At 36.1% G+C, this 19,394-nt stretch overlaps 1 protein-coding gene across 3 annotated transcripts in view; it reads right to left on the bottom strand.

Annotated features, from left to right (window-relative positions):
* Positions 1-19,394, bottom strand: part of LOC150078358 (uncharacterized) — an 821,930-nt gene that overhangs the window by 778,246 nt on the left and 24,290 nt on the right. For all 3 annotated transcript variants that reach the window (XM_090384968.1, XM_090384969.1, XM_090384970.1), the window contains exon 2: positions 11,560-11,724. In XM_090384968.1, the coding sequence (XP_090241094.1) occupies positions 11,560-11,724 (165 nt within the window). The remainder of the gene's footprint in view (positions 1-11,559; positions 11,725-19,394) is intronic.

Below are 19,394 nucleotides of genomic sequence, written 5' to 3'. Positions count from 1 at the left end.
CAGAAACTCTACTTACATAACCCTTCAAAATTTTATAATGCTTAATTCATTGATGATATGGGTTTTTCCTGCTTTTTGAAATGACGTATGTCAATAGTAAAATGTTTAATAAGAAAGTGAACATAAGTCAGTAAGTTTAGTGAAATATAAAATAAATAAATATATAAAAGTTTTATAGAAGTAAATTTTATATAATATAAATATTTTAAATTATAACAACCCTAATGGATTGTTGGTTAAAGACTGGAAATATAAGGAAAAATGATGTTGAAAAACATGTTAACGAGAAGCAGCAAACTCTTGTCACAAATTCAACTCAAGGTGAAAGAAATTAGTAAAATGTATTCAACTGATCAAAATTCTCAAATAGTGCATAAAAATGTTCAAGCTATTGGTATAATGATAAAAGTTAAAAAGAGGAAATATAATGAAAATTGTATTAAATTTAGCTTTTCATTTCTTGGAGATGATGAGTATCCATTTCATTAATAAAAGTATATTAGATGATCATTTGTGGAGAAGCAGATAACAGCTTGAAACCTCTTTTGTCTCGATTTTTACAATCAAAATAAGAAAACTATGTTGATGCAAGTCTATTGATTTTTTTAAAACAGAAATCTCAATAATTAAAAACACAATATTGATTCATATATTTCTCTCAATTATTAAGAAAAAAAAAAGGCCAATGAAACTTCATCAGTAAGTTACCAAATTGCAAAGGATGGGGGATCTCACACTATTGCAGAATTGATTTTACCATGTGTAAAAGCAATTGTAAAGTGTATATTTGGAGATGATTCGATTAAGTTGGAGGTGACACCTTTTTCTAATAAAACAGTGTCTAGCTGAATAAATGATAGGTCTAATGATGTTGAATCAGTTATTGTAAAAAGAGTTTGAAAAAGTATGCTTTTCAGTTAAATGAGACCACTGATGTTTCCAATCCAGCAATATTAATTGTTTATTGAATGACGGTAAAGTGGAGGAAAATATTCTATTTTGTCACCCTCTAATGCAGGGATTCTTAACAAAGATCTATATATAAATTTTTTAGCTTAAGCGAAGGTGCTTGCAAGCACCGATTTTAGGATCTGTCGTGAGCATCAGGTTAAGAACCCCTGCCTTAGCAAAACTTGTGAAGATATTTTTAATCTAATTAATTCGTATTTTGAAGGAAAAAAAAAAAAAAAAATGGTCCTTTTGTTGTGGGATTTGCACAGACAGCGCAAAACCAATGACAGGAGAATTTGTAGGCTTAGTTACTCACATAAAAAAATATTAATACAAATATATTATGGATACATTACAGCATACGTAGGAAAACTCTGGCATTGAGACAAATGCCACAAAAACTGAAAAGTATATTGGATGATCACGATGCCAAAATAGTTAATTTTATAAAATCAAGACTAATTCCTGAAATGGGCAGTGAGTATGTTACACTTTTAACACACACACAGATGTTAAGTAACTTTCCCATGGCAAAGTAATTATTCGTTTATTCGAGTTGAGACAAAGTTAGTGGTTTTCTTCACTGATTATCCTTTCACTTTAGCAGGGGTACAACAGATAACAGATAGCTATAAAGATTAGCATATTTAGCAGATATCTTTTCAAAAATAAACAAACTCAATCTATCATTACAAGGTTCAAATACAACCATTTTCAATGTTGAAAGTATGATAAAGAAATAAAATTTTTGGAACAACAAAATTGAGATGGGTTCTGAGTGTGTTGGCACATTACAGGCACTCCTCTACTTACATAAAAACGACTTAGTAAGACTTGTAGATACATAAAAAACACAAATCTTCTCAAAATTAATAAAAATAATGTATATCGACAGTTTTGAACCATGAGCGCCAAGTACCAAAATCATCTGTCATGTACAGTGGACCCTCGCTTTATGATATTAATCCATTCCAGACACAACATCATAATATAAACTCAATAGCACATTGTTTTTGGGAATTCATTCCAAAACAGCAGAAGTCGAAATCTGCTATATAATTAAGCTATTTATCTCTCTAAAAGGTCTTTATAATGGAAATTGCATTAGTTTTATATAAATTTATGTCAAATAAGAACAACACAAAAACCACTTTTAAAATGCACTCCGCTTTCACTATTTTTTGCTTATAAGAATCAATTTTGAATGCCTTCGTGATATTTTTCTAAAGCACATTTCTGGAGGTTACTACCATAAAACAATAAAAACTATTTGCAGTTTCCTGTTTATCGGGCTTTTCTGTTAGTACATTCTATTGTAAACGGAGAGTAAACGCGAGCTTACTGTGATAATACCAATAGCTGGAATTGTGTGGGATTTTACATTATGGTGAAATCTTTTTCCCCTTCACTGAAATTTTCAATCAGATAAAAAATATAAATAAATTTTCAAAATCTTCTCTTCATTCTTATTTTTTAGCATTAGCATTAGCAAAGGCACATCATACAAGAAAGCAAGCTTATATGGCATCAGCCAAAAAAAAAAAAAAAAACCCCTTATTTCACCCATCCACTCGCTCCAAATGTTTGTCAAGTTCTGCCTTGAATCTATGTAAACTATCAACTTCTACAAACACAGATGAAAGTTTGTTCCAGCAATCAACCACTGGCGAAAGGCAAACTTCCGCACATCGATCCTACAACCGTCTTTCCTCAATTTGAATTCATGCCCTCTCAGGCGATTATTCTGAGCAAGAGGAAGAATCCCATCAGCATTGAGCATGCTCAAACCATTCAAGGTTTTATACACCTCAATCAGATCACCTCGCAGGTGCCTAGTCTCCAGACACTGTAATTACGAAGCCTTTCTTCATAAGAGCAAGTCTTTGTTCCATTCACTAATCTTGTTGCCCTTCTCTATACTCATTGCAACAGCTCTATATCCTTCATAAAATGAGGCTTCCAGACCTCTTTACAGTACTCAAGGTGTGGTCTGACCATTCCCTTATACAAGGGGATAATCACCTCCTTATTCCTGCTAGAAAAATTCCTGTTTATCATTGACAAGATACCATGAGCTACTCTTGCAGACCATCTGTACTGCTCAGAAAACTTCAAATCTGCCTGCACAATTACCCCCAAGTCCTTTTCATTCTCTACCACTGTCAGTGTGGTACCACAGAGTTGATACGTTACTCTGGGATTACTGCTTCCCATATGTAGTACTTTACATTTGTCACCTCTCAGTCCATCTGCTCAACTTTTCTAGATCCTGTGGTAGCAGTGTACTGTCATTAGTGTCATTAACAACCCTGCCAACCTTCATATCGGCTGCAAACTTGGATATTAAGCCTGATATTACCATCATCAATATCATTTATAAATACAGAAAACAACAATGGATCCAACATTGAGAGACTCCACTAATAACATTAGTCCAAGAAGAGCAGTGTCCATTCATTACCACTCTATCTTTTCCCACTCAACCATCCTTTAATATCCATAGCAGCAATTTGCCATCCAATGCCACACTGCTCCAATTTGTGCAGCAGTCTTCCACGTGCAATAGCATCAAAGGCTTTTCTAAGATCCAAATATATGATACCAAAGTTATTCTTTGCATTCAGTTCCTTTGTGACTACATCATAATATCCGATCAAATTAGTCAGACAAGACTTCTCCTTAACATACCCATGCTCTGTGCAAGCTATAACTGAAGTCTTGTATAGATGATCCTGCAGTGCTTCTTTAACCAGTGCCTCCATTAATTTTCCTGGAACCGAAATTAAACTAACAGGTCTGTAATTACCTGTCTCCCGTTGATCCTCCTATGTGGATTGGGTCACATTTGCACATCTCCAGTCCATGGGTACCTCCCCTGAGTCCAGGGAAGATCTGATAATTATGGCTAAGGGTGTGCTTACTTCCTTTGCTGCCCCCTTTAATATAACTGGATAGATTCCATCCACCCCAGGTGCCTTTCTAAAATATTCATTTAGTTTGTTAGCTACCTGAGCAGGATCATCAACAGTTGAACCATCGATATCAAGTGGACCAATCTGATTCATCCCCTTCCTTCTAGAGTTTACATCAGTAAAGAACTCTTTGCTGTTTTTCTTTGCATCTTTTGCCAAAGATTTCTCGTAATCTGCCTTCGCCTGCCTAACCTCCTTTGTAACTTGGTTACAGATCAACCTATATCTATCATAGGCTTCTGTGTCACATGTTAATTTATATGTATCCCATGCATTTTTCTTCTCTGCCATATGTCTCATTAGTTCATTTGACATCCATTTAGGCCTAAACCTTGAACAATATTTCTTAGTTGGTATGTAAAGCCTAGTAACTTCCAAGATAAGTTCTTTGAATGCTTCTCATTTTGAATTTGTGGTTGGTAACATCATCAGTTGGTTCCACCATATAGAATTTAAATACTGGCTCGGACCACAGTAGTCACCTTTACGAAAGCAAAAACCTTCCCTTTACCCTTGATGGTAGTTACCTCTTTGAGTAAATCCCACTTCAGAACACTCTGATCTCTGCCACATAGTGGTTCCTTTATCTGCAGATTCTTAATGCATGAAGAATCACTACTGATAATCAGATCAAGAGTGTTACTCCCTCTAGTTGCCTCCCGAACATGCTGCTGTAGAAACCAATCAACCAATAAATCCACAAAAGCCTTGCTAGTTGTGTGAGTGACCAACCCACAAATTCCAGTCAATATCCGGGAAATTAAAATCCCCCATTATAAGACACTCTAATTTACTGGCCCACTCTATTTCTCTGCACAATTGCACATTATACTCATCAGATTCATTAGGCCTATAACACACATCTACTCTCATTTTTCCTTTCCCAGTGCCACACACCAAACAGATGCAACATTGCATTGTCCATCCACATCAACTGGATGCACTTCCTTAGATTTTGTGTTTCTTAACTAACAGCAATCTTCCTCACTTCCTGTCCTGTCTATCCTTTCTGTACACATTGTACTCCCCAAATTCCAGTTCTGCACTGCTTGTCTGTGTGACACCATGTCTCTGATATCCCAACGATATCTGCCTTTGATGTCTTGATTAGCACTTCAAGCTCATCGAATTTATTAATTATACTCCTAGCATTGGTGTACATGCAAGCATACATGCACCTATTTCTACTCTTAGTTACCCTAACACAGCCCATGTATTTATTTGTTCCACTATGACTCCCAGCAGTCTTTGAAATACCCTGCATCTTGTTTTCCAGGCTGCTGCTCATTCCAATATAAGCAGTGCAAGAATCACTTTCACCTCTGCCAGTGGCTACTGTTAATCTTTTAGTCCTTGTATCCCCGCCAAGCTAGCAGTTTTCCGACCAACCTAACACTGCCTCGATAGCATCAGCAAATATTCTTGCACCTTTTCTATTTAAGTGTATCCCATCCCTGTAGAAGCAGTCTCTCCTGTTAAGAAGTACAGATCAAAAAAATTTCTACCCCTTGAGCCTTGCACAATCTTTCCAGAGCCGAATTGATTGACAAGGCTCTCATCATATACTCCCTCCTATCGTGTCTGGGCAGAATTGCAGACACTTTCAAATTCATCCCTAACTCACGGCTTCTTTTCAGCATTGTCTTGTACTTGTTAAGTAATTCTGCCGATTTCCTACTCTTAATATCATTAGTGCCAACGTGTACAACAATATCACCCTTTGTTGCTCTTAAAGGATGATATCTGCCCTACAACGTCATCAATCGTTGGCAGACATACCCTGGTCCTGTTCCATCTATCCTTTTTGCACAATATGTTCTCCGTTTCCCTGACAATAGAGTCATCTACAAAAACTAGTTCCTTTGGGACCAGCGCATTCTGCCTTGGGTGTTGCCGCTGTGCTGCGCGATGTTCAAGTGCAAGCTGTGGCATTGATGTGGGCAGCTGAGAGCTTGATGGGCCCCCTCAATTTAAATCCTTCGAGGGCATCCACCCTGTCCTTCAAGCTCTCATATAGCCCCATAACAACGCTGAGTTGTCGCCTGATTTCCTCGCACTCCTTACATCATGCACGAGCACACACAAAGACATCTCCTTGGCAATATCATGTCCCGTTCCCGATTGCTCCACAAACATCAAACAAGCAGTGCATTTCAATAGACTGTGATTCAGAGGACAACCGGCCCCCTCAGTTCTCCCCTGAGCCACAGCACTTCCACTAGTTTGAGCCTTTTGCTTTGCTGCTCTGGTCTAAGTCATGATTTCTATTCAATTTCAAAAAAATTCCAATACAAAATATAACCCTAAACCTATATCCCAATGCAGTTATAACAATATATATATGTATTTCGGTATTGAATATTATCTACGAGTTATGTTATATAACTTTCTTATCCCCTGTCAACTTATATGTATTAATTTATGATGTTACGTTTGTAATAACTAGGTCACTATATTTATTTAGTTGAAAAAGTACAATTCAATTGACAATGAAATTTAATAAGATCAATAAACTTTAATGATTAATTGATACTACTATACTCGCTATCTAGTTTTCCGTTAAACTTTATGCTAGCACACGTTGTATCTTTTAACAATGGCGGCAAGTTACGAATGGTTAATCTACGGACATCAGGTATTATTTACTTTCCAAATCACGCTATCTAAATTCAAAATAAACCACGGATCTTGACTAAGTCTATAAGGTACTTATATAAAATAATTTAATCTAACAAATAAGTCAATAAAGCGGCTAAGTATAAGTAAACCTTGCGTTCACGGGAGCTGCAAAACCTGTCTACATGTGGATTTGATACCCTTACTGATATTAAGTAATAACCTACAAAATCTTTATCTAAATTCAATTTAAACTAAAGTATTGTTACTAGGAATATAAAGCAACTCTAAAAAATAAATTAATATGCCAATTTAAGTCAATAAAAAAGCAAAAACTTCCCTATTTGCTGGAGCCGTAAACACTTCGCTTGTTCACATGTACTCTCTCACCCACTCCAACATAACAGGAAACAGCATATTGAGTTTCATAAATTTGTTACTCCATATCTGACTTGTGCATATCATGTTAGTTGCAATTTATGCGTGTTCTTTGCTATTGGTTGTTTTTATTTTTTTGGTTTAAATTTTACAACAACAACAAAAAAAAAAAAAGTCAGTCAGCAGAAATATCAATTAGTAATTAAGCTATGTGCGTAAGTGTAAATTTATTTTTATTTTGCTAACCTGTGAAAAATAGTCTTCGCGTATCATTTAATTTTGTTAATTAGTAAAAAAAAAAACAATTATGTTAGGGTCACCAAGAAATTTCAGGGGTATACAGTACTATTTACAGGTATTAGAATAAATTACTTTTGAATAAATACTGTACATTATTATTCATTGTGTGTTTTTCTGCCTCATTTAACTCAGTTACAAATCGTAAAATGCTGTCAACAATATTGTATATACAGCCTGGTGAAGTTTGTTGGGGGTTATAATCTCAGTGAGTTGTACTGTACATGTATTTAATATCTACAAGACCAAAGTTGGACTTTCATACAAAACAGATTTACATATATGAAAAAATCCAATTAAGTACGTAAATCGAGGAATGCTTGTATATAATTTTTTGACAGAAAATGAACTAATTTTGGACCAAACTGTCAATCAATAAAAAAAAAATCAATATTCATATCATTTTAGAAGTGACTTTTAGAGAATATTTCCCTAAAATTTCTAATAAATTAAACTGGATTTGTAAATCATTCAATGAGTATATATCAATGGGTGATGACTAACTATGGACAAAAAAGAAAATCTTATTGATATTTCAACCAATTTTGGACTGCAAACATTATTCCAAAATAAAAGTCTTATCATTTTTTGGCTTGAATTAAAAAATTAATATCCATCACTTAGCAACAAAGCTTGTGAAATCTTTGCCATTTTTCACTACATACACGTGTGAGAGAGCATTTTTATCTTATATCTCCTTAAAATCTAAATACCATAAAACACTTCATGCAGAACCAGATTTAAGACTTTGTTTATCTTCTTTTGAACCAAATATTGCTAAATTTGGTTAAATTAAACAAACCCATAAGCACCATTAAGTTTATTTTTTTATTTGGTTTTAATTATTAATATTATATTATGCATTCATTACAATTATTGTAACTTCTTTCATTAAGGATAGATGTGCAGAAGTTTGCCTTTAGTCAGCGGGTAGCTGATTGGTGGAACAGACTTCCATCTTTTGTTGTGGAAGTTGATAGCCTAAATAAATTTAAGGCTGAGCTGGACAGGTATGTGGAACGAATTAATTCGGAATTCAAATCGGATTTTTTTTTTTTTTTTTTGGCTGATGCTGCATAACCTTGCTTTCTTGCACCGTATACCTCTACTAATGTTAATGCTAAATGTATAGATTACCATTTTACGTAATGTTATCGATTTACAAAATAAATATTTTTTTCCGTAATATATTTATTTTTAATTCCCAAAAAAAAAAAAAACCCATGGTATGTTATTATTAGACATTAATGTTCTTAATTTTAAGCAATGAAACAGAAGCAATTTTTTGGAAAGAGACCGTAGTTATTTTAAGCACTTAATAATCTAAATCTAAAACTACTTTAGAGAATATTAATTTGCCAGCAATATTTACATTGCAGAAAAGATATGTGAAGCGATCTACAGAATTACTAGGAAGGGATCAAAGAAAAAATTTTGAACTTATATGATTTTATTTTCCTTCTAATAGCAAAGGGCACTAAATTGGATTTGCAGTGCACTACAAAAAAGGGTGGGAAAATTTACTGTCCATACAATGATTAATGCATCTTTTTAAATTGGTTATGGCATGTAGAACTGTCTCGACCAAGGATCTGCAGGTAATATCAGGGCATTTGCTCTGATGTTACCTGCACTGGATCCTCATCTATCATATAGAGCTATGTGCTATCATTGCTGTATGAATGTTTGTTCAATAATGAACATTAAAAGCAACTTGCTGGAAGAGAATTTGGAAGGAAGTTACTAGTTCTAATGTGGCAGCATTGCCAGGCAAGATCAGAATTTGGACCTGTCATATACAAATTCTCTCCTGAATTGAACAAGACCAGATAGTACCTGTGATTTGTACCAATCCTGCAGTGCATATTTCTGTTGACAATCATGGGTACCTCTTTGCTAAACTCCATACAGTGAAAATCTTAGCGTGAGTGGAGTTTCTCAGCTGATATAAGCTGGGACCATATTTCTATGTGTGTGAAGAATATATAGATTTGCAGGGAGGATATGGAAGAACTGGTACCGAGTTTGGGACAGAGACTAAATTGAGAATGTGAGCATCTTTTAGTAAGAACAAAGACAACTTCAGGTGACTCCAACATTGAATGATTGCATCAGATCCACTCCATCATTGTATCAGGTATGTGCGGGGCTGCTATCTTAGGCTCGTTTACATGTTGCTGCAATGACTGGCCAGAGCTCATCTCATGGAGGAATTGGAGGCTTCCGTGGTGAACAACTCTGCTGCACTAAGCTATGGTTGTTGTGGCTTTGAACTGTTGGGAGTCTACAGGTTTCCTGATCTTCAACAAGGATAGATCACATGGAAGATTCAGGATGCATGAAATAAGATGACAATCATCCTAAATGGAAATAAGAAATTAAAGAGTTCAGTACTGGTTGATTTTCTTTACCAGAACTGCATCAAATTGTTTAACTGGGCTAGATTTAAAACTTTCCGCTGTGAAACTGACACATCCTTGTGCTGTCAGCTTGACTTTTCCAAACTGGACAATATTATGTAAGGTCTGGTTTTTAAGATTTTGCAGTTTTCAATTCTAAATTACGTGTCGCTGTATGTGTGCAAGGTTCTGAGTGTCAATCAAATCACTAAATACATTGTGGTACTAGGAGACAGAATGAGAATGTCACTGGCATGGCTCCATGTTAAAACAGCTGCAGTTTCTCTGGCCAATTATGTGTGGCCAGGGCCACACATAATAAATTAAAAAAAAAAAAAAACTTTTTTTTCCCCTTCGAATTCTGCATCCCTTATATCTAAGTGGCATCACGTCTCCAATGTCCATCTTTGATAACTCAACCAGTAATTCAAATTCATCAAATAATTTACTGTGCTCCTAACATTATGTACATGCAGGTATATATGTATCTGCTCTTACTCTTAGTTACCATAAAAGAGCCCATGTATTTGCCTGTCTCATGAAGACCTCTCCAGCAGATCTTGTAATCCCTGACACCTTGCTTTCTAGGCCACTGCATGTCCAATAAAAGTGGTACAAGAATCATTCTCGCCTCTACTTGTAGCTATTGTTAATCTATTAGTCTGTGGATCAACCAAGCTAACACTGCCTCAATAGCACAGCAAATATTTTTGCACCCCTTCTATTTAAGTGTATCTCACCTCTCTAAAAACAGCCTCTCTTGTTAAGCAAGCACAGACCACGCTGAGAAAAATTCTAACTCACGAGCCTTGCATAGTCTCTACAGGGCAAAACTGATCATGTACCCCCTCCAATTATGTGTGGGCAGAATTGCAGACACCTTCAATTTAAATTCAATTCCCTTGTATAAGGCAATGGTCAGGCCACACCTAGAGTACTGTATACAGGTCTGGAGGCCTCATTTCAAGGAGGATGTAGAGATGCTGGAACGAGTACAGAGAAGGGTAAAAAGATTAGTGAATGGAACAAAGGGGTGCTCTTATGAAGAAAGGCTTAAGTTTTGCAAATTACAGTGTCAGGAGACTAGGCACCGGCGAGGTGATCTGATAGAGGTGTATAAAGCCTTGAATGGTTTGAGCATGCTCAATGCTGATGGGATTCTTCCTCTTGCTCAGAATAATCATCTGAGAGGGCATAAAATTCAAATTGAGGAAAGACAGATGTAGGATAGATGTGTGGAAATTTGCCTTTAGCCAGCGGGTGGTTGGTTGGTGGAACAGACTTCCATTCCTTGTTGTGTAAGTTGAGAGCCTAAATAAATTTAAGGCTCAGCTGGACAGGTATTTCGAACGAACGGAGGGGTGAAGTGGAAGTGTTTTTTTTTTTGTTTTTTTTGGCTGATGCTGCATAAGCTTGCTTTTTTGCATCATATGCCTCTACTAATGCTAATGCTAAATCATAACTCATGACTTTTTCTCAGTATTGTCTTGTATTTGTTAAGTAAATCCCCACTCATACTTTCACTATCATTAAGAACATGTACAATAATATTACCTTTTGTGCACTTAAAAGATGTTAGCTATTTTACAATGTGATCAACTTTTTCCCCCAAAGCAAAAATTATATCACGTGTTGACATATTACCAAGTCGATATCAGGGAAACTAAATTTAAGACAGACATTAATAAGGATTAATTAGACATTAAGAAACTTTAAGATTAGATTAAGACATTAAAAAGTTTCCCCTTTTCTTAATATTTACTTATAACGAAATGTTTCTGTATGATATCAAAAACATTTTAAATGGTAATATCAGTATTTCGATACTTATGTACACAGTTATCACTTTTGTACTTGTGCAATTTTTCAAACCTGTTTAACCAAAGAAAACATGTTCACTGCAAAGTACTAAAAAAGTGTTTTGTGAAATAATTTGTCAAACTTACAATGGCTGGCCAGTGCACATTTTTAACTACTCCAGTTAGAAGTTTGTCTCTTCTAAGAGCCCACGTTAATGTATCTTCTAGAAGAAAGAGCAGAAATAAATCCTTATCATATACACGAATCCACTCCCGTCGTTTCCAATCAACATCATCAAATTCAACAAGAATCTGAAAGAGAAACATCAATCATTTTTAAATTTTTGTTTTAAATAAGAAACAAATGAAAAGGCAGTGGAAAAGTGTCAAGAAATTGACACTTTTCCACTGTGTTAAGGTTAATATGTACCACTTTAATGGCTAAAAACAATTACGATGACAAATGAAGAGAAATATATCGTTATTAAAAAGGTTCTAAGAACAATTCTGATCTATTTTCATCTAGATGGAACAATTAATTTGTAAGATGCCTTAACTGAATGTATGCAACTCTGCATGTTGCTATTCAAAATTGAATGAGTCATCGCATTACCTGGGCTGCCCTCAACCACCAGATTTCCTTTCTGAAATTTCTAGAGGTCAAAATACACAGCAAGCATGCCGGATTCCCATGTTGTTAGTCTAGAATGCAGGCTCATGGGTCTTGGATCCTAGTGAAACTAGTCTGGAAGAGAATCAGCACCATTTCAAGGTCCTCTCACCATATACAGGTGTTCACATCAAGGGAATGCACAAATAAGTAACTCTTAGGTTTAATGTATTTTAGCCATAGCTGGAAACGTTAAACAAAGGTTATTATTATTATGCTTGTTGAATGGATAGTCCTGTTTCAAAATGGTTTTACAAACCAAGCTGTTTGAAAAAACTGAAGTTAGTAAGTATCATAAATGTCCTGTGACAAACCTATCGCAAGTTCATCACAGGATGAAGTGGTTGAATCCTTGAGTCCCAGACCATCTAGAGGTGAAAGCTAGGAAATCTTGCTCTCCTTTTCTTTGTCTACTTTCACCTCCATCTTGCCATACAACAAACCCTCAACCTTGTTTTTCCCACATCACCAATCTCTAATAATTATTGCCCATACACACAGTATTTTTGAAATACAGAAATTTCCCGACTTATGTAAGGATTGCATTCTGTGGAACTCTACGTAAGTCAAATTTCCCTAAATGCATATGCAACACTCGCAACTGAATTTGATTGAAACAAAAAAGAAATGTTTCACGAACATGTAAATAGAATTATTTATTCAATTTTTCTTTTTATCTCAAGCACAGGAAAAAATTACAAAAAGAGAGAAGAGACAAACACAACGTCAGAGCCGACCGGGCTAGCCGGGTGGGTAAAGTGCCTGCCTCGCAACCCAAAGGTCGCGGGTTTGATTCCCGCCTCGGGCTTGGATCAAAGTACTACAAAAACCTTGGGAGGTGCATTATGGCCACAGAAGCCTATGCGCCAACAACTACAAAAAAAAAAAAAAAAAAAAAAAAAAAACGTCAGAAAGTTTTACCATTTGACCATCGCTGCCAAAATAACTCTCCAGCTGATAAGCACACCGCTGCAAAAGTTGAGGGCTGTGGAGATTTAGAAGTTGTTTTTTCCAACACATCACAATATTTCTCTGCATCTGCAGATTTGTCACTGGCGACTTCACTGCATACTGTTGTGGAAACAAGCGTGATGCTATAACCTATTAAACCACCGGTTGCTTGGCTTGGGGTTCGCCATACTTATCCTTAATATCTTCATAAATACTTCTTGTTTTTGCTTGAATGGCCATTGGACTCAGGGGCACTTGCTTCTGAATCTGATTTTCCATCTTCGATATAACACCTGGATGCTGTTTTGTGATCACTGTTGATCTTAAATGCGTTGATCCTTTAAACACGCACTGTCCCTTAATAGAGCATTCAGTGTTGAAGCAGCAAGACCTAATTCCATGCAATGGATGATAAACTTTGTACTGCTTCTTACTTCTTAATCATTTTCATCTTCATTTCTAAATCAATTTTATTCCGTTTCCTAGTGCTGCTACCACTTGCATTTTCCGTTTGTCGCTTTCCCTTCACCATTTTAATAAGTAGATAGGAATGAAGATTTCCATGAAGGAGAAACACATTTCACCATAATAACGTAAAAACCCACACAATTCCAGTTATCAGGATTATTGCAAATGCAGTAAGATCGAGTTAACAACCATTTTATAATTAGATGCACTAACAGAAAAGCCCAACAAACCGGAAAGTGCAAATTGTTTTTATTGTTTTATGGTAGTGACCTCCAGAAATGTGCTTTAGAAAAACATCACAAAGGCAATTTTTGGGAACGAGAGTAGCCTTCTTCAGGTGAAGTTTTTACTGCTCCTGGAAACAGAGAAGTTTTTTCTGTTTTATTAGCTTAAATTGGCATATTAACTTATTTTCTAGAGTAGCTTTATATTGCTAGTTACGATACTTAGTTTAAAGTTTAACTTAGATAGAGATTTTGTAGGTTATCACTTAGTATCAGCAAGGGTATCCATTCCACGTGTTACAAGTTTTGCAGCTCGCTGAACGAGAAGTTTTTTAGCCATATTTAGCCGCTTTATTGTCTAATTGTTATATTAAATATTTTCTATAAGTAGCTTATACACCTAGTCAAGATCCTGGTTTATTCTGAATTGAGACAGCGAGATTTTGGAAGTTAATTAATAGTTGTGTCCGAAGATTTACCGTTCATAACTTGCCGCCATTGTTATACGATACGTTATATCCTGAACTAGATAGCGTTTAGCCTAGTATAGTATATTATATAATATTGTCAATTAATCAGTAAAATCTATTAATCTTGTTAAACTTCATTGTCAATTAATTTGTACTTTTTAATTAAATACATATAACGACTTAGATTTTACAAACGTAATATAATCAATTAATACATAACTTGATACAGAATTTATATAAACGTAGATAATACTCGATACTGAAAAATATATATAGATATATAGTGTTATAACTGTGTTGGGACACAAGTTTATGGTTATAATTTTGTACTGAAATTGAAATTAAATCATGACTCACACCAGAGCAGGAATGCAAAAGGCTCAAGCTAATGGGAGTGCTGTGGCTCAGGGGAGAACTGAGGGGGGCAGTTGCACACTGAATCACAGCCTTTTAAAATGCACTGCTTGCTTGATGTTTGTGGCGCAATCGGGTATGGGACATGATATTGCCATGGGGGGTGTCCTTGTGTGTGCGCGCGATGTAAGGAAATCAGATGACAACTCAGTGTTGTTATAGGCCTATATGAGAGCTTGAAGGACAGGGTGGATGCCCTCGAAGGATTAAAATTGAGGGGCCCATCAAGCTCTCAGCTGCCCACATCAACGCCAGAGCTTGTATTTGATCATCATGCAACACAGTGGCAACCCCCAAGGCAGAATGCGCTGATTCCACAGGAACTAGTAGTTGTTGGTGAATCTATTGTCAGGGAAACATGGTATGTAAAAAGGATAGGTGGAACAGGACTAGGGTATTTCTGACAGAGGCAAAGGTTGATGACATTGTAGAGTGGATATCATCTTTTAAGGACACAAAAGGTGTTGTTCACATTGGCACTAATTATATTAAGAGTAGGAGACCGGCGGAATTACTTAACAAGTACAGGTCACTGTTGAAAAAAAGCCGTGAATTAGGGTTGAATTTGAAAGTGTCTGCAATTCTGCGCAGACACGATAGGAGGGAGTATATGATGAGAGTCTTGTCGATCAAATCGGCCCTGGAAAGATTGTGCAAGGCTCAAGGGGTAGAATTTTTTTCAGCCTGGTCTGTACTTCGTAACAGGAGAGACTGCTTCTACAGGGATGGGATACACTTAAATAGAAAAGGTGCAAGAATATTTGCTGATGCTATCGAGGCAGTGTTAGGTGGGTTGGAAACTGCTAGCTTGGGGGGGGATATAAGAACTAATAGATTAACAGTAGCCACTGGCAGAGGTGAAAGAGATTCTTGCACTGCTTCTATTGGAATGAGCAGCAGCCTGGAAAACAAGATGCAGGGTATTTCAGAGACTACTGGGAGTCACTGCAGTACAAGTAAGCACATGGGTTGTTTAGGGTAGTTAAGAATAGGAACAGGTGCATGTGTACTTGCGTGTACACCAATGCTAGGAGTTTAGTAAATAAATTTGATGAATTTGAGGTATTGCTCAAAACATCAAAGGCAGATATTGTTGGGATAAGGAATGCAGAAGTGGAATTTGGGGAGTACAATGTGTACAGAAAGGGAGGAGGGGTTATGCTATTAGTTAAGAAACACAGAATATCGAAGGAAGTGAAGCCAGTCGACATCGCTGAACAGTGCAGTGATGAGTCAGTTTGGTGTGACATAAGCATTGGGAGATCAAAATTGAGAGTAGGAGTGTGCTATAGGCCTAATGATTTTGAAGAGTATAATAAGAAACTGTACGGGGAAATAGAGTGGGCCAGTACATCAGAGAGTCTTATAATGGGGGATTTTAATTTCCAACATATAGACTGGAATTTGTGGGTTGATCACTCACATACTAGCAAGGCTTTTTTGGATTTATTGAACGATTGTTTTCTACATCAGCATGTTTGAGAGGCAACTAGAGGGAGTAATACTTTTGATTTGATTATCAGTAGTGATTCTTCATGCATTAAGAATCTGCAGATAAAGGAACCACTAGGTGGCAGTGATTACAGTGTGCTGAAGTGGGATTTACTCAAAGAGGTAACTAACGTCAGGGGTAAAGGGAAGGGTTTTTTCTTTCATAAAGGTGACTACGATGGTCTGAGACAATATTTAAATTTTATGCAGTGGGACCAACTGATGATGTTACCAACAGCAAATTCAAAATGGGAAGCATTCAAAGAATTTATCTTGGAAGCTACTAGGCTTTACATGCCAACTAAGAAATATTGTTCAAGGTTTAGGCCTAAATGGATGTCAGATGAACTAATGAGACATTTGGCAGAGAAGAATGCATGGGATACATTTAAATTAATGGGTGACATGAAAGCCTATAATAGATATAAGCTGGTCTGTAACCAAGTCACAAAGGAGATTAGGCATGCAGAGGTAGATTATGAGAAATCCTTGAAAAAGGATGCAAAGAAAAACATAAAAGAGTTCTTTACCTATGTAAACTCTAGAAGGAAAGGGATGAATCAGATTGGTACACTGGATATTGATGGTTCAACTGTTGATGATCCTGCTCAGGTGGCTAACAAACTAAATGAGTATTTTGCATCTACATTCCCACATGAGGAGTTATTCAGGAAGGGGAATGCCAGAGGTGAAGTAAACTCTGGCAGTGAGCTAGATGATTTTGTAATAACTGAGAGGAAAGTGGAGGAGAAATTGTTGAGGATAAACATAAAAAAGGAACCCAGAAAATATGACTGGACGGGATCTATTCAGTTATATTAAAGGAGGCAGCAAAGGAAGTAAGCAAACCCTTAGCCATAATTATGAGAGCTTCTTTGGACTCAGGGGAGGTACCTATAGACCGGAGATGTGCAAATGTTACCCCAATTCACAAAGGAGGATCAAAAGCTGACACAAGTAATTATAGACCAGTGAGTTTAACTTCTGTTCCAGGAAAATGAATGGAGGCACTGGTTAAAGAAGCACTGCAGGATTATCTAGACAAGACTTCATTTATAGTTCGGACGCAGCATGGTTTTGTTAAGGGAAAGTCTTGCCTGACCAATTTGATTGGATACTATGATGCAGTCACAAAAGAACTGGATGCAGGGAATAACTTTGATATTATATATTTGGATCTTAGAAAGGCTTTTGATACTGTTGCACACGGAAAACTGCTGCACAAATTGGAGCAGTGTGGCATTGGAGGCAAATTGCTGCTATGGATAAAGGGATGGTTGAGTGGCAGAAGACAGAGAGTGGTAATCAATGGACACTGCTCAACATGGACTAATGTTATTAGTGGAGTCTCTCAGGGTTCAGTGTTGTTTTCTGTATTTATAAATGATATTGATGATGGTATATCAAGCTTAAAGTCCAAGTTTGCAGACGATACAAAGGTTGGCAGGATTGTTAAGGATACTACTGACAGTACGCTGCTGCAACAGAATTTGGAAAGGTTCAGCAGATGGGCTGAGAGGTGGCAAATGAAATTTAACATTGACAAATGTAAAGTACTACATATGGGAAACAGCAACCCCAGAGCAATGTATCAACTCTGTGGTAGTATACTGAGAGTGGTAGAGAATGAAAAGGACCTGGGGTTAATTGTGCAGGCAGATATGAAGTTTTCTGAGCAGTGCAGATGGGCTGCAAGAGTACCTCATGATGTCTTGTCAATGATATACAGGAATTTTTCTACCAGGGATAAGGAGGTGATTATCCCTTTGTATAAGGCAATGGTCAGGCCACACCTTGAGTACTGTATACAGATCTGGAGGCCTCATTTCAAGAAGGATGTACAGCTGCTGGAACGAGAACAGAGAAGGGCAACAAGATTAGTGAATGGAACAAAGGGTTGCTCTTATGAAGAAAGGCTTAAGTTTTGCAAATTACAGTGTCTGGAGACTAGGCACTGGTGTGGTGATCTGATAGAGGTGTACAAAGCTTTGAATGGTTTGAGCATGGTCAATGCTGATGGGATTCTGCCTCTTGCTCAGAATAATCACCTGAGAGGGCATAAATTCAAATTGAAGAAAGACAGATGTAGGATAGATGTGCAGAAATTTGCTTTAGCCAGCGGGTAGTTGGTTGGTGGAACAGACTTCCATCCGTTGTTGTGGAAGTTGATAGCCTAAATAAATTTAAGGCTCAGCTGGACAGGTATTTCGAACGAATGGAGGGATGAAATGGGAGTGTTTTTTTTTTTTGGCTGATGCTGCATAAGCTTGCATTCTTGCATCATATGCCTCTACTAATGCTTATGAATTCAAAATTGATTCTTATAACCAAACATATGATAACAATAACAATTTCCATTATAAAAATGACCTTTTAGAGAGATAAATAGCTTAGTTATACAGTAGAACCCCCATTAAACTAGAAGTTATCTTTAAAAGTACCAGTTTTTATTTAAAGTTATTAAATGACAAAATTAACTAAATTGGTTTTTATATTAAATTAATAAAACAATATTTTAAAGTAAAAATTATAAAAAAAGTAAAAGAACATGGTAAGTAAACAAAATACTGTACAAGGGAATAAAGTTTTAATGTAGAACATTATATTACAAAAAATCAAACGCAAAAAAAAAAAAAAAAAAAAAAAGAACACAAAACAAAACTATTTTCGAGAAGTTTACTAGAAATAGTCCTCTATATTCAATGCTAGCTGCAGCTGTCAATTGAATAGGCCAGCACTTGAGATTACCATATGATTGTCTCTGACCATAGCTTTTGGCCTGGTCGGATTTCTAGACTTCGCAACCATAAAACAATTAGCAATCCCCTGTTTATTAGGCTTTTCTGTTATTGCAATCTATTATAAATGGATAGTAAACACGATCTTATTGATTTTGTGTTAATACCGACAGCTGGAATTCTGTGTGTTTTTACGTTATTATAGAGAAATATGTTTCCCCTTCCATGAAATCATCAATCATATCAAAAACAAATAAATTTTCATAATGTTCTATTCATTCCTATTTTTTAAGTTTTGTAACTTGTTATTTCGTTCTCACTTGTGCGTATCATGTTATTGATTGCTTATCTTTTTTAGTGTTTTAAATTTTAAACTCCCTTCCAAATGTCAGTGAACAGAAATATATATATTTTTCGATAGTTAGAATATTTTCCGACTGAAATTCCAGCCCGGATTAATGGGGTTCTACTGTATAGTGAATATTTCAACTTCTGAGTTCTTGGAACGAATTACCGAAAAAAAAAAAAAAAAAAAAACCAACAATGTGTTATTGGG

Source organism: Mastigoproctus giganteus, chromosome 11, assembly GCF_048544385.1.
Source record: "Mastigoproctus giganteus isolate SK-2022 chromosome 11, ASM4854438v1, whole genome shotgun sequence".
NCBI lineage: Eukaryota > Metazoa > Arthropoda > Arachnida > Uropygi > Thelyphonidae > Mastigoproctus > Mastigoproctus giganteus.
This window is presented reverse-complemented; position numbering and strand designations above follow the sequence as displayed.